This window comes from Nuphar pumila, chromosome 16 (assembly GCF_984573655.1).
Source record: "Nuphar pumila chromosome 16, dmNupPumi1.hap1.1, whole genome shotgun sequence".
NCBI classification, from domain to species: Eukaryota; Viridiplantae; Streptophyta; class Magnoliopsida; order Nymphaeales; family Nymphaeaceae; genus Nuphar; species Nuphar pumila.
The window spans coordinates 11,119,939-11,135,328 of record NC_143264.1 but is presented as its reverse complement, the minus strand read 5'-3'; the positions used below and the strand labels follow the sequence as shown (position 1 = coordinate 11,135,328).

The following is a 15,390-nucleotide window of genomic DNA, read 5'->3' as shown; positions in this document are numbered from 1 at the left end:
CTTTGACCCACTCAGAAAGATTTTTAGCTTGGTTATATATATTGGTTCAAAGTATGAGTAGATCTGAGCTAGACAGGTTCTATGTTGAGGTGAGAAAGACTCATAGGAATAGGATATAAACGAATTTAGAGGTTTTGAAATTCTTGAAGATCTCTTAAGGTTTGAAGATTCATCTTGTTCTATTTGGGTGTACCTTTCTAAAGCACTAGATTGGTTCTCGGAAGTTCTTCTAAAGTAAGGAGAGGTGGCTCAACTTCATAAGCTCGTTTAGGTTCTACACTAAGAACATTCTCTTCTTAGTCAAGTATATCAACATCTATTTTAGGAAATAAATCCAACAAAAACGAATATTCATATCATTCTTAGGCATACTAGAGTCAAAGTAGATTTCCTTCTCAATAAAGTAGACATTTCTTGCAGTTTATTATTTTTAACATCATAACATCTAAACCCTTTTTTATTTTCAGCATAGCCAATAAAAACACAAGAAATGACTTTTGGAGAGAGTTTGTCACATTTTTCATTCAAAACAAAGCATTTACAACCAAAAACTCTCAACCTACTATAATCTAGTTGGACACCAAAACGTTTTTCAATAAGAGTAATAATTTTTAATGAAGATGATGGCATGTGATTTATCAGATAAACGACAGTGAGAGCAACCTCAGCCCATAAATATTTTTTAATACTATTTGAAATCAAGAGGGTTTTAGCAGTTTCTATAATGTGTCTATATTTTCTTTATGCTAAACCATTTTGTTGAAAAGTATTAGGATAAGACCTTTAATAACAAATGCCATTTAAATGAAGATAATTTTTTAAATTATTTAAAATATGCTTCCCAACTGAATCAGTTCTAAGGACGGATAAGTTAGAATTAAATTGGTTTTTAATCATAGTATAAAAGATTTTAAAATAATGGAAAGCTTATGACTTATGCCTAAGAAAATAAACTCAAGTGTACCTAGAGAAATCATCAACAAATACTATAATAAGAGAAATCGCCTTTAGACACAATGGGTGACAGACCCCAAACGTCTGAGTGTACCAATTTGAATGATCAAGAAGAGACAAAATTATGTTTGGCAAAGGGAAGAGACTTCATTTTTTCAAATATTCGATACAATTAGAATTTTCTTTAATACAAAAAATTTTCAAACATGAAAATTTGGAATTTTAGATACACAAGGATGTCCTAAACGTTTATGCCAAAGTTCAAAGTCACTATTTTTGGTAATATTACAAATTTTTTTGTATAATTCAATGAAGTCCATGAAGTAGAGGCTTCCTTCTCTATGGCCTTGCCCAATTAGCTTTCCTAATCGGCGATCCTGCACCCAACAACCATTTGATGAGAAGGAAACAACACATGCATGATTAGAAATTTGAGAAACAAAAATAAAATTCAAACTTAATTTTGGAATATACCTTACATTTGAAACCAATTTTTTTTTAGTTTTCTAGAGTTTTGTCAATATTTTCTATGCCTTTTATGTGTAAAGAAGTCCCATCAACCGTAGAGACAAAAGAGTCATTTGAATTGATGTGATAATCTAAAAGTGTTAAGATTTGGGGTCATATAAAAAGATGCCCCCGAATCCAAGAGCCAAGAATCCATACTAGGAGGGGAAGAGGTGGAAACCGCACACCAGTGGTGGTGGAAGGAGCTTTGAGTAGCGGTTGGAGGGCCTTCATCAATTGGGACAAGGAGAGAGAGCCAATGGTTTTGGACCCATCATCGAGCCCTCTTGATTGTCCTTCTTGGGAAGGAACTGAAGCCACCCTCTTCTCGTCCACTTTCTTCAATTTAGGCCAATAAGGTTTGATATGCCCCGGTTCATTACAATAGTGGCAAATGATTTTCTTCTTCCCTTCACTGTCTTGTTGGAATTTATTTAAGTGAGGAGCTTTGCAGGTTCTAACATTCGAACTGAGCCTAGACATGGCTGACACAGTTTTTTGGATTCTTTAGGGTCTATAAAAGATTTGAGCCTAGTTTCCTCCATACAAACTTCCGCCAATATTTCATGTATAAAGAGATCATCTCTTCTATGTATGATAGCAATATGAACTTGTTCATATTCGGGTCTCAACCCTTTTATGAATTAAAAGAATTGTTCTTCTTGAACACGCTTCTTCCATTGTTTGGCATTGGGTGTATCCCATATGGGATCATGCCTAGCCATCTCATTCCATAGTCTTTTCAACTTGCCATAATATTCTCTCATGGATTGGCCACTTTGCTTGCACGAATGGATCTTATCCGTAAGTTCCCACAAGTAGGCTGCATCCTTTTGAATATACATTTCTTTTGGAAATGTTCATGCCTCATTGGCCCTTTCATAGTTTAAGATCTTGTCACATAGATCTTGGTCCATGCTATTCATGAACCTTGAAAGAACCTTAGCACGACCCACTTCCCAATCTCTCAAAGCTTTCCGATAATCGAACATAGCCTTTTTTTTCTTCACTATCTTTTAATGCTTCTTGCACTCCATTTACATTTTTGTAAGTACACATTTGGGTTCCAGAGTTGAATCATTCACAAGTTATCATAGTTTCTTTCCAATAAGAAACCTCTTCATTGCCACGAACTTGATGGGGACGATGGTAACAATCTCTTTGTCGACCATAGAGATGAGAAGAAAAGAGAGGAGGGAGAAGAAGAAAAATGAGGGATGCACAAGCAAGGGTGTGGTGTGGCTCACACAGGTGGACCGGTCTACATAGTCATGGGTTCTCTAAAATCGTCCAAGGTGTTTGCAATGGATTGATAATTCAGCGACAATCCTAGGGTACTAAGCTCTTTTCGAGCGTGTAAGCATGTACGGGGCAGAGCTAGCGTTGTTGGGCTTATGCTAATGTTAACACAACACACACACACAAGAGGGGAAAATTACAAACGGTCGAATAGGGGTTTCATCTAACGAAGAGGCTAGGAGTACAAGTGATTTACACGGGTGCGCAGGCCCGGATTACAAGGTTCGGTTTAGCTTGCAGGTGCTTAACGCAATAATGAGCGCATACACGAACATTCAAGGCTAACACACGAGCCAAGCATGGGAAACACACATACAAGGTGCAGGGAAAGACCTGACATGCCGCACGCATAGGACTGTCGGTGCAGGCGTGCACATTGCAACCAACGGAGGGTGCACGAGTGTGTGCACGTCAAGGGCATAAAGGTTAAAGTGCAGGCATGCGCGGGCGGCCAACGGAGCACGTGGATACCTATGCGGCAAAGGTACCGACACATGTGAGTATGCGGGCGGCAGGGGTGCCGATGCATGTGCTTGTGCTCACGGTGTTGTGCAAGAGGGCGCGTGCTGGGGGGCTCGTGGAGGGAGAGGTGTGTGCGCCGAAGCGTCAAAGGAGGTTCATCGCCCTAAGTGGTGAATGTGGTGCCCTTGTGCAACTGTGGTAGTTATTGGTGTGGCGCCTTTGGGGGAGGGAGTTTGTCGACAAGAGAGGGTGGCCACTGAAGGACTCTGGTGCTGTGAGCAAATCGTGAGATGCACCTCGACGAAGGCGTGGGTGTTGAGAAGGTGCACAATGGTGAGGGGTTCTGCGAGCAAAAGAGCATGGTTCGTTAAGGCCTCTGGTATTGCAGGTGGCCCGTGTGATATGCCCCGATGTGGGGCGTGTGCGCTTAGAAGTGCACTCTTAGGGGTACACGATGGTGGGGTTCCGCAGACATGAGAGGGTGGCCAGTTAAGGCCTCTGGTGTTGTGGGTGTCCCGTGTGAGGCACCTCGGATGCACACAAAGAGTAGCCTACGTGAGGGGCATGTCACGGCCAAACCGTAGGTCAAAAAACGCTTACTATAACTGGGCAAGCATTGGCGTAGGTGTATGGTGTGCTTGTCACGTCCAACACCACAGATTTGATCAGCCCAATACCGATGGTCCTTTTGAAGGTGAAGATGGATTGAAAGAGCACCTCTAGACCGTTGAAAAGTGCCTAAGCTCATCGGGAGTGCGCCTAAACCACAAACATCATCCATCAAGCATCGTTAATGGCCCTGAACTAACCAACACCGAGTTATCCCAGATGGTTTGGCAAGGATGCCTAAACCGAAATGGTGAGCAATGAGATCAACCTTGTCCACTTGGTAACTGCAAGCCCTTTGGGATCTATATTGTCACTTGGGAACATACATGAGCTAATGAAAAGTAGACTCTCCCTTGTGCGTAGTGCTTAAGGGGGTGGTAATCACATTTTACCATGTGCTAATGTGGTTTTGGTAAAACCACATTAGTTTTCATGATTACTCTTTCTAAAACCAAATGCTACAGTGGTTTCCCTATAAACCACTATTAGTTTTATAATTACATTGGTTTGATGGGACAACCTCCTTGTCACATCAAGGGATGATGTGGCAAGGAGGTGGGGCCCACTAAAATTCTAAGAGGTGAGCTTGTGGGGCCCACCAAGGTTGACCCTGTGGGTCCCACTAAAGGGGCGATGTGATGAGATGGTGGGGCCCACCACAAATTTTTGGGGGGATCTCCAAAATTGTTGGGGCGTCTCTTGCTTGTGCATTGGGCGCAGATTTGCTGTTGTGTGTGGGTGCTTTGCCTATTTGAGCTTCCAGTCTTGGGGTTCTCCTGCTTTTGTGGGTTTCAGGGCGATGAGGTGCACGCTTTTGAAGCTCCTTGCACGTGGATGTTGTCTGCAGGGTCTGTCAGGGGCAGTGCATCAGGTGGCACCACAAACACTTGAAGGAGAGTGATACAAGAGCAAGGGTGGCACTTATGATCACACGAGCATCACGAACACTTGATCACAAGCACCACAAATCCAATAGCAAAGTCCAAAGAGCCAATGGCTCTGATACCATATAATGAATCCTCAAGGAGTCAAATATAGAATGCCTACTATGGGAAAGAGCACAAGAACAACCCACAAAGGGGCACTCACAAAGCCAACACAAGAACACAATCTTTACAAAATGCATTACGGAGTGCATTACATATAATGGGACAAGAGGTCCCTATTTATACACAAAATAGAGAGCCAAAGGAGACCTATATGGCCGTTGGTGATTCCCAACAGCTATATGATCTAAACGACCACAATACCGTTTATAAAAATATAAAAGACAGAAAAATAAATAAATTAAAAGTCAGTTCTACCCCTAATGGGCAGGACCTATTACATGTACAGAATTACAAAAATATTCTAGAGTATATTACCTATTACTAGAGAGAAAAACACATATATGTGTATGAATATATGTACAAACATATGTATGTGTGTATATATATATATATAGTCACTAGAATATGAGAACTAGAAATATGGGCATTTCCAACACTTTTTTTGCAAATCCAACCATGTGGATGTGCTTGGCATGGTGAATTTGATAGGAATCAACCATTGGATCGTGTATTTTTGTTGAAAAAATGTGATTTTTGAATACTTGAATATTTATGAAGATTATGAGCCATTGATTTTAAAGTCTTAAACAAGTCTCCTCTATGCATCAAAATTGGATGATTCAAGAGCGGGTTCTTATAAAATCAAGCATGTAGATCACATCCTTATGGTTAGATTCAAGAGAAAGGAACAAAAAAACTATGAAAATCGTGGTTCACACATTAGTTCTCATATTTCCAATTCTCATAATCTAGTGACAATATATATATATATATATATATATATACGAAAATGGGTTCGTGCTAAACCCATTTGGTGCTAAACCACGTGCTAAATGGGTTTTTCAGCTTCTTCGGTGCTTTTTACACGGTTCCGGCCCTATAAATGTGTTGGGCATGGTTGATTTACTAAGAATCCATACTTGGATCATGTGTTTTTTATGAAAAAAAACTATGTTTGGAGCCTCAAAAATTTACAAAGATTTTGGACTGTTGATTTTTCTAACTTTATAAAAACCCATGTGTTGGAATCAAACGCTTCAAGAGCTGATCCCTATAAAATCATGTACATAGATCACATCTGTACGGTCAGAATTTAAAAATAAAATGGAAAAATCCTGAAAACCCCATTTAGCACGCGATTTAGCACCAAATGGGTTTAGCACCGACCCATTACTCTCTCTATATATATATGTATGTATATATATAGTCACTAGAATATGAGAACTGAAATATAAGAAGTAGAATACGAGAACTAGAAATATGGGCATTTCCAACACTTTTTTTTGCAAATCCAACCATATGGATGTGCTTGGCATGGTGAATTTGCTAGGAATCAGCCATTGGATTGTGTATTTTCGATGAAAAAATGTGATTTTTGAATGCTTAGAATATTTATGAAGATTAGGAGCCAGTGATTTTAAAGCCTTAAAAAATCTCATTTATGCATCAAAATCGGACGATCCAAGAGCAGGTTCTTATAAAACCAAGCATGCAGATCACATCTGTATGGTTAGATTCAGAGAAAAGAACAAAAAATCCATGAAAATCGCATTTCACACATTAGTTCTCATATTCTAGTGATTCTATAAATATATATACACACACAACATACTTTAACACATTATTGGTTAGAAATGAGACTTATATTCTAGTTGTACTTGGAGAAGATGGTTTGTAGGAAAAAGAACACTTCATGTTAGTTGGCTTCTATGTTATGGACCATTGTCTTAACAATATCTATGCATCTTAGTTTTTCATATTGTTATTGTATTGTTTATGGGGATCCATTGAAATGCTAGCTTTTCTTTCCTTTGATAGTAGACCATGTGCTCTTCCTTTCTAATTTGGGTGTCTCTTTCCTCTGCACTTAAGCGACTTTGTAACGCCCCCATATCCCGGACTTGTAACTTTTTAGGAAAATTTTGAAAAGTTTTGTAATCATTCTTTTTTCAGAGTTTAAAAATAGCAGTTCAGCTGAAAATAGTATTTAAAATAACAAGTCAACAGACCTTGGGCGCATTACAAGCGAACATTCCTTTACACAACGGATTTGTAACTCCATACAGTCATTTCGGATATCGAAACAAAGGATCGTACATACCACTTAGGGCTACGCAGTCGAAGCCCTTTCGTTACGCAGGGTTGAGGAAAGACTTGGTTGCGAATATGCAAATGCCAAATATTTGTTTTTTCTTTTCAAAACAACGAATATTACGTGCTTTGGAATCTTTCATGTGAAATCTCCTTTCTTTAAAGACTTGGCGAGTATGCGCAAATCTGCGTCTCTAAATGCAAGCGTAATGCAAAGTAGGCAAGAGTATGCAAAACTGCGTACCTTACAAAGTTATATATATGTATATATATAATACATATATATATCACTGCATAAGCCTATGCATATTTCAGCGCGGCGGCAATGTAAATGACATAAAGTCAGACTCGATGTGCGAAATCACACATCGAGCTAAATAAACCGTGTAAGCCATGCACAATGTATGAAACCGTACATCGGCTAAATAAATTGCGTAAGCAATGCACGATGTACAAAACTGTACATCGGCTAAGTAAATTGCGTAAGTAGTAGCCTGTGCACGTAACAGCGCAACGACAAAGTAAATGACATAAAGCCAGACTCGATGTGTGAAACCAAACATCGAGCTAAATAACTGCATAAGCGATGCACGATGTACGAAATCATACATCGACTAAATAAATTGCATAAGCAGTGCACGATATACGAAACCGTACACCGGCTAAGTAAATTGCCTATGCACGTAATAGCGCGGTGACAAAGTAAATGACATAAATTTTAAATGGACAAGAATATGCAAAACTGCATCCTTGAGTTTAAAAGCATATATATATATATATAAGTTAGAAGTATTTTGTCATTTGTCCTTGTATGCAATTTTCCCCTACCTCGGTGTTGGTCGGACTCACTGACGATTCCGAACGTAGGTTTTCAAGGGCTCGTGCTTTGGTGAGCGTGTTGCGTCCGTTGCACCGATGTGGTGTGCTAAAAGATATTTTATCGTGCTGCGAAAGAAACGATGCAACCATTTTAATTTAACGAAGAAATCCATGTTTGTGTCAAGTGGGTCGAACCCGAACCCAATTCGAGCCAACCGGACCGAGCCTGGGCCCAACTTGAGACCCTGGGTGTGCCCTGGCTCTAGCAGGCTCGACTGAGTCGAGCCCGACCCAGCCTACCCGAGCTGGCGACCAAAAAGGGTAGGTGGGCTCGACACAGTCGAGTCCGACCCAGCCAACTGGTAACCCAACAGGGCTCAGCCAATCTTTGATTTTTTATAGTTTTTTCTTATGAGTTATGATAACTATGTTTTTATAACTCATTTTGGAGAGTTTTGGACAAATACATTAACTTTTGATTGTTAATGCTAATTTGCATTATATGATTATATGATGATGACTTGATGTTGAGGAATTTGATTGTTAGTAATTTTGTTACTTAATTTTTCATTGAATGTTCATATTTTATTTGTTAGATACATACATAGATCAAGTTGTTGCATTAATATTATTTTTACATGTTATTCTCATATTTTTTGGCATTTATTTGAGATTTCCTATTTCTTATTAGTTGTTGCTTAGAAGCATTTTATTTATTTATTTGTGCTTTTAGATATTTTTCTAAAGTTTTTTTGAATTTTTTAAAATGTACTTTTGAGGCTTATGCTTTATGCCTCGCTTCATATGTTGGTGGAGCGCTTCACTACGTCTCAACACTTTTCACAACATTGGTAGTGATATAAAAAAAGTTGGAATTTTTTGTCATAGGAATACTCCTGAGAAACTGTTATATTATTCTTTCTAGAAATTTTCATGTCTTCTTTGTTAGCATTATTAATTTTGAGTAGTAGGCTATGATCTATAATTTGGTCCCTTTTCCCCTCTAGAAGCAGCCAATCATACTGCTTTTAAACTGATGGATATACAAATGCATTTTGGTATGGAGATCTTGAGGGGATGGTATATTTGCAGCTGAGATTGGGGCCTTCAGACTGTCAATTTTGTACATTTGCTAACAGCAAGAAACCCTTTGGTCTCATTATTGCTGTCGGAACTTGGTTTCAGAATTCCAACATGAAAATTATGCAGTTCACTCTTTTTTACCTGGATGATATTGCATTATTTGCCATGTGATCACTTATACTCTTTGCAAATGGCCTGGCAGGTACAAGGGGATGCACGTGCCTGTTGGTTGTTCATGATTTCCTGTATAACTTATTTTCTTTCTATAATGCAGGTTTGCCCGTGTTGGATCTGTTGTTTTAGCGCTTCATGATGCAAGTGATGTGTTCTTGGAAATCGGAAAGATGTCAAAATACACTGGAGCTGAGGGGACTGCTAGCTTTGCGTTTATTCTTTTTGTGCTATCTTGGATAATTCTTCGCCTTATATATTACCCATTCTGGATTATCCGGAGTACAAGGTCAGTTAATGTTTCATGTTACAGTTTGTAGTTTACTTAGATGTTAGAAGTAAGTCCTTATGGTTTCAAACTTTTAATATAAAGACAATGAATTTTTGTTTATGAGCATGACATGGTTTTATTACTAAATGGAAATTTTAGATATGTTCGGAATTAAAAGCTTGTGGAACTCTCTTTCAATATGAACATGTTATTAAGTATTCAAATATTTCTATAATGATTATACTACATTTCAGATTTGGGCTTTCTGACATCTTTATATTAAAAACTTACTTGAATAACTTGATTTCCCCTGTACCATCTATATATTGCTGTATGAATAACTGAAATGCCAGAGACGGTGGCACTTGAACAAAAGACAGCATGTTGATGTCATCATCATTTGACTTCAGTTTTTCACTAGATTCAGTCCTTGTCTGCACATTGCATTTATTCCTTTATTTGTTCTTTCTTGTATTAAGTCATTCTAATGCATTACTTAGTCAAAAAGGGTAAAATAGGAACTCTATGGGCGGGAATTGGGCTGGTCTATCAGGCTTTGTGGTGACCTGAACCCAGAAAGGCCTGGTACAATAATTGTCTGGCTGAACTTTGTCTGAGCTCTTATTTGGTTCAGGCATAAAGCTTGACCTATGGCTTTCCCATTTGATCTTCTAACTGAGATAAATTTACTTCTTTTCTCACGAATTTTGAGATAAGAGCACTGCTATCTAAGGTTTTTCACCCATGTCACATGGATGTGACTAAAGAACACAGGGGCATGCTATTCTTGCCTAGTTTCCCATTAAGAATAGTATATTCAAGGCACATGTCATAGAAGCAAAATTGGTGAATCCCTATGACATGGTTTTACAACAAAATTATCTGTTTGCATGTGTGTGCACAGACATGCACGCACATGATTCCAATAAGTATTATTTCTCGTATTTGACATGAAATTTTCCCATATTAAAAGCCTTGTGGCCTTTTCTGCTAATGGGGACTAATAGAACAAAATAATCGATATGTCAGGTTACAGTATGATGCCCTGTTGGTAAGTTTCAGGTAAGTCCTTCAAGCTATTTATGCATGACATCATACTTAAGAACTTGCTTTCTACTCTTCAAATTGTATCTTTCAATCTTGCACAATAATCTGGCATAAACTTCTGATAGGTTCCATTGGCTTATTTGTTATATTCATCCTGGTATTTTGTGCTCTTTGGGAAGGGTACTTCTAACATGTTGAATGCCAATGCAGTAAGTAATTTCCATTTTCTATGTATAAAAAAATGTGTCAAAAAAAAGTAATTGTCATTTTCTGCCGATATCTTTTGGGTAATTAAGATGTTGAAATTTCCGTTTCATGTTTTTCTTGAGCCTTCCATGAAGTATCATCAATTCATCATACTACCTTCCTCTTCATTGAGAGTGGAGATTGAAATACTTATGTAGTATATAAACTTGTTATTTCTGACATTTTAAAACATTGCATATAAAGTCATTTAAGTTAAAACTTGGTCACCCTATTTCTGCTGAACAAAATATTGTTTTTCTTGCAGTTATGAGGTTTTATTAACTTTGGACAAGGATAAACACAAGGTGGAAGGACCCATATACTACTATGTATTCAATACTCTGCTCCTGTGCTTGCTTGTTCTTCACGTGTACTGGTGGGTGTTGATCTACCGGATGCTTGTTAGGCAAATCCAGGCAAGAGGCAAGATTAGTGAGGATGTACGATCTGGTAAGTCGCCTGTCCGATTATGGACCTTATCAAGAAAAAGAATTTATTGCTATCTTACAGCCTTTTTGCCGCTTCATTTATGTGAATATGCATCCACTACTTTAGACCCCCAAAAATATGCATTTCAATGTGTATGATGGATGCACCTTTGATTAGTTATGTCATGCATCTTATCATTTTTATGATTGTACAGTGTAGTATGAGAATCTCTTCCAATGTTAGCAATTCCGTTTTAATTTTTTACCTGGAAGCCCTGGTCGGTGTGGACTCGAAATATTTATGCTTAATTCAAGCTATGAGTAGGGATGCACAACAAGCTGAGCTAGCTCGAGCTCGAGCCGTTTATTCTTGGCTCAGAGCTCGTCCGTTCCTTAAATGCTTGATCGGCCTACTGAGCTCGATAAGGCTCGGATAAAAGTATATATATATATATAACATTGCAAAATTAAACCAAAAAGTCATTGTTTCCATAACGGGTAGGGCATTAGACTCTTCCACAAAAGGTGCTGAGTTTGAATCTCATGCCTTGTACTTTTTCTGTATAATATTTTTTCGGTCACAGTAAACAAAATACAGGATCTGGCTTAGTGGTGGGTCACTTGTGAAGTGTTTGGAGAGGGTGGGGATCAAATCCCACCTTCTCAAAACTCTTACCTTTTTTAGAATGTCATTCAAGCTCGGCTTGCCTCGAGCTCGAAACCGAGCCGTGTCTGAACAATGTCCTTCAAGCTCTGCTCCGATCTTGAGCCGAGCTTGGACAGGGGCATTTTGAAGCGATCCGAGTTCGAACAGCCCAGGCTTGGCTCGTGTGCATCCCTAGCTATGAGGTGGACCCACTTAACGGGACCTAACAGCGTAGTAATTGGTGTTATTTTGTGCTGAACATTACTTTAAGAAATAGAAAAACAGTTTTTCAATTTTTGGACACTGAAGAAAGGAGAGAATGTCCATGAACTAAAATAGAATTCTTCCAGTGTATCCACCTTTCTTCCTTTTTCCCACTAGGAGCATGTAGTTTTGGGGCATAGTTGCTTAAGATTTAGACATCTACAGGAAGTAACACATTATAATATAGCTCTTTTTCTTAGCAAAGCAACAGTACTACTGGTCAGGGATGTGAATTGGATAAAGCTGCTCATAGTGCTTGAGCCTGGCTCATGTAAGGCTTTCTTGAATTGGACTGACTTGTTTAAGTTTCCATAAGGAAATAATATGGATGCCCATAGCGTTTTTAGGCTACAATGTAAACACAAAACAGAGTGTAGAGTGATATGCCCTTATTTACACAATTCAGCTTGAGCTGAACTTGGGCTTGTTAAAGTGCAAACAGCTGGGAATGGGGATTGGTGCAGCTTATGCATAGGTCCATGCAATCTAAAAAATTGGACATAGAGTTCTTTAGCAGTGAACTGTTCTCTATATAAGATTTGGTTGCTTAGAAGGGAGGCTGAACTAAATCTCTACATGATGATAGGTTGTGGAGGTCCATTTATTATCCTGTTTAATTTTGATGAGAGCTCTACTTACAAGTTAATTTTGTTCCTCATTTTGAGGCTATGTGTCTAGCAGTGAAAACTAAGGGAATCACTGGAACATGTTGATGCATGTTGATATTCTTCCAAATGCATGAGGGTCCTCTATCACGAGGTTCCCACCTTGAACCAGTTAAGCCATTGCAGGCAGAACCTTAACATGATAATCTAAAGGAGAACACTGATCATGGCACATGACCAGAATAATCATAACATAGCTTGTAGAACGGAATGCAAATTTAGTCACTCTTTTCCATAACATTTGTGGTATCGACCTCCATGAACATATATATTTGGTCTAACTTGTTCTTGAATTTTTTATTTCTTTGTTATAGATTCTGAAGGTGAAGATGAAAAGGATGATTGAACCCTGAACAAAGAATATTCCTCATAGTGTATGTATCTGTTCGTCCTTGCAAAATTTTCTATACTTTCTGCAATACAAGTCTTATTGTCTAATTCTTTGGCATAATCTTTATATTATTTCCTCAGTTTTTAATCCAGCAGATGGTTTATGCCTTTCACATATGGATTCCTGACAGGTGAAATTACATTCTTTTTCATGCATGATGAAAGATTTTTTCTGAAGCAGTTTAAACCATACCATTAAAGTGCTCAGGATGAGATAATGACGTGGACCTGGCAGCGATGAACCGTGTACATTAATTCAAAGAAAACATTCTGAAAGCAGAGAAACATTAATATTCATCAATTAGTTTTTATTTTTCTCCTTTAGTCCCATATTATCTGCGTTATTGATTTTCATCATCATTTTGTCATTCTATGAAAGATTAACGGGGTTCAATGTGTAAACATTCTTTGTATTTGCTTATTGGCGTGATCATAACGACAAAAACATCTTTTAGGGCGTGTTTGTACATGCCTTCTCCGCAAGGAGAAGTTTACCAGGGAGAGAAAGTCACTGGGGTAGGTGCCGATTTTTTCTTCCCACTTTTTGAGGAGATATACTCCTCTGAAATCGAGGGGGGGGGGGGGGGATAAAGGGCGTGTTTGATGGTGCACGTGGGGACTACCCAAAAACCGAAAGCTTCTCCTCTGTAGAGGTCATAAATGGATTTCTTGGAAATTTCACTATACAATTGCTTAGAATTCTCATGTCCTAGATTTGTGGGAACCATTATTAAATAGGTTTTCTTTTTTGTTCAATTTTTTTATTTTTTTGGAATTAGAACAATGTGAAAGTTTGATATCTTTACTTGCATGTGCTTCTAATTTTATTCAATGTATGTGGAGCAATCTTTTCCTTATCAAAATTTAAAGAGGTAGAGCCTAGATTTTAGATGGGTTCAAAGTTTTCAATTTATCATATGCAATTTGGTGTTTGGGATGGCTTTAAATAGGTCACTCATGGAATTCTTCAAAGGTTCTAGGTACATAATAAGCTCTCTCTCTCTCTCTCCATTTTTGAAGGAACTACGCAGATCTCTGTGTGTGCATTCTACCTTAATTAGATGTGCAGGGGGGATAAATTTGACAAATCCAGGGCCAAGTTGCATCAAATGCAGTTAATATGATGAGGAATATGTGTAATTTTTATTTTTTGTATTTATTGCACAGATAAATTACACCCAAGATCGGAGACCTGGTCGTGCCGGTCTTAGCCTGCCAAACCTAAAGTCACTGCCCTAGAGATATAAAACTCCATGGTCACCATTTTGAACCCCAACGAGCCTTAAAAAGTATAGCTAGAAGGTAAAGGAGTCTAGCCTTTTTACAGATCAGAGAGATCATCTCCGGTTAGGGAGAAATCACTCCGGCAAGTCGGCCCTGATTATGTGCATCATTGTAACGATACAGAAAATAGGTTCTGAATCTCAATTTTTAAAGTGGGCAAACGACCTCAGAATGATCTGATTTTTGGTGGAGATCCCAAAAATATATGCATGAAGTTGCAGTAAAAAATTTAGATTAAAATGAGCTCTAATGACATGCGAATTAACAGATCTAAAAATGGGCCTGAATTGAAAATGCTATCTAAAGGCAATTGAACATGACAAAAGCAAATTACACATTCATGGATGCTCAAACATGAGATCTAATGTTTTAGATCATGAATGAATGCATGGATGATGAAAATTTAAGATAAAATGCATTCATAATCAAAAGTATTGAGGTATGAATTGAGATTAATATGGCCAATTGAATATGAGATTTGATCTATAAAAGATTAAATCTCTTAATTATAATGGCTAAAATGAAATTGAATGAATCAAATGACAATTTGAACGGACCAAAAGCATAAGAAAAACAAAATGAATATAGAAATGAGATTGCTAGTTATGAAATTAAAAAGAAATTAAAAGAAATTGAAAGAAGAAGAAGAAACGAGGAGGGTGATATTTAGAGAAATAAAAAAAATAAAAATAATTGAAAGAAAGGAAAAGAACTCACCTTGGCGCCAATCCCAAGCAAGAGGGAGAGAGAGAGAGAGAGAGAGAGAGAGTGGAACATGATTTCCCATTTGGGAAGGTGAGAACTCAGAACCAGGATTAATATTACTCTATCCATTTTCACTTTGAAACCCAAACACGAATTCTGAGATGGTGATGGTAGGCAAGAATGTAGAATTCTCAGCCTCTCTTGTCCTCGTATCCAGACTTATTTGTTACTCACCCACCCATGGGAAAGCACTTTCCCATGAAAGAGACATCTATATGAGAAAGTGTTTCCCCATGGGGGGGGGGGGGGGGGGAGGTGTGACACCGTTTCATAATAAAAGGAGGGTTTTGCATTTATTGAGTAGGCCCCTACTACCTCTTTCTCATGAGGACGTATGTTT

The 15,390-nt window shown here is 38.2% G+C and overlaps 1 protein-coding gene across 1 annotated transcript in view; it reads left to right on the top strand.

The window, feature by feature from the left end:
* Positions 1 to 13,422, top strand: part of LOC149812916 (ceramide synthase 1 LOH3-like) — a 46,808-nt gene extending 33,386 nt beyond the window's left edge. Inside the window, exons 4-7 of the mRNA XM_089991436.1 lie at positions 9,148 to 9,333; positions 10,874 to 11,058; positions 12,926 to 12,985; positions 13,133 to 13,422. Of these exons, the coding sequence (XP_089847562.1) occupies positions 9,148 to 9,333; positions 10,874 to 11,058; positions 12,926 to 12,957 (403 nt within the window). The 3' untranslated portion in view covers positions 12,958 to 12,985; positions 13,133 to 13,422. The remainder of the gene's footprint in view (positions 1 to 9,147; positions 9,334 to 10,873; positions 11,059 to 12,925; positions 12,986 to 13,132) is intronic.
* The last annotated feature ends 1,968 nt before the right edge of the window (positions 13,423 to 15,390 follow it).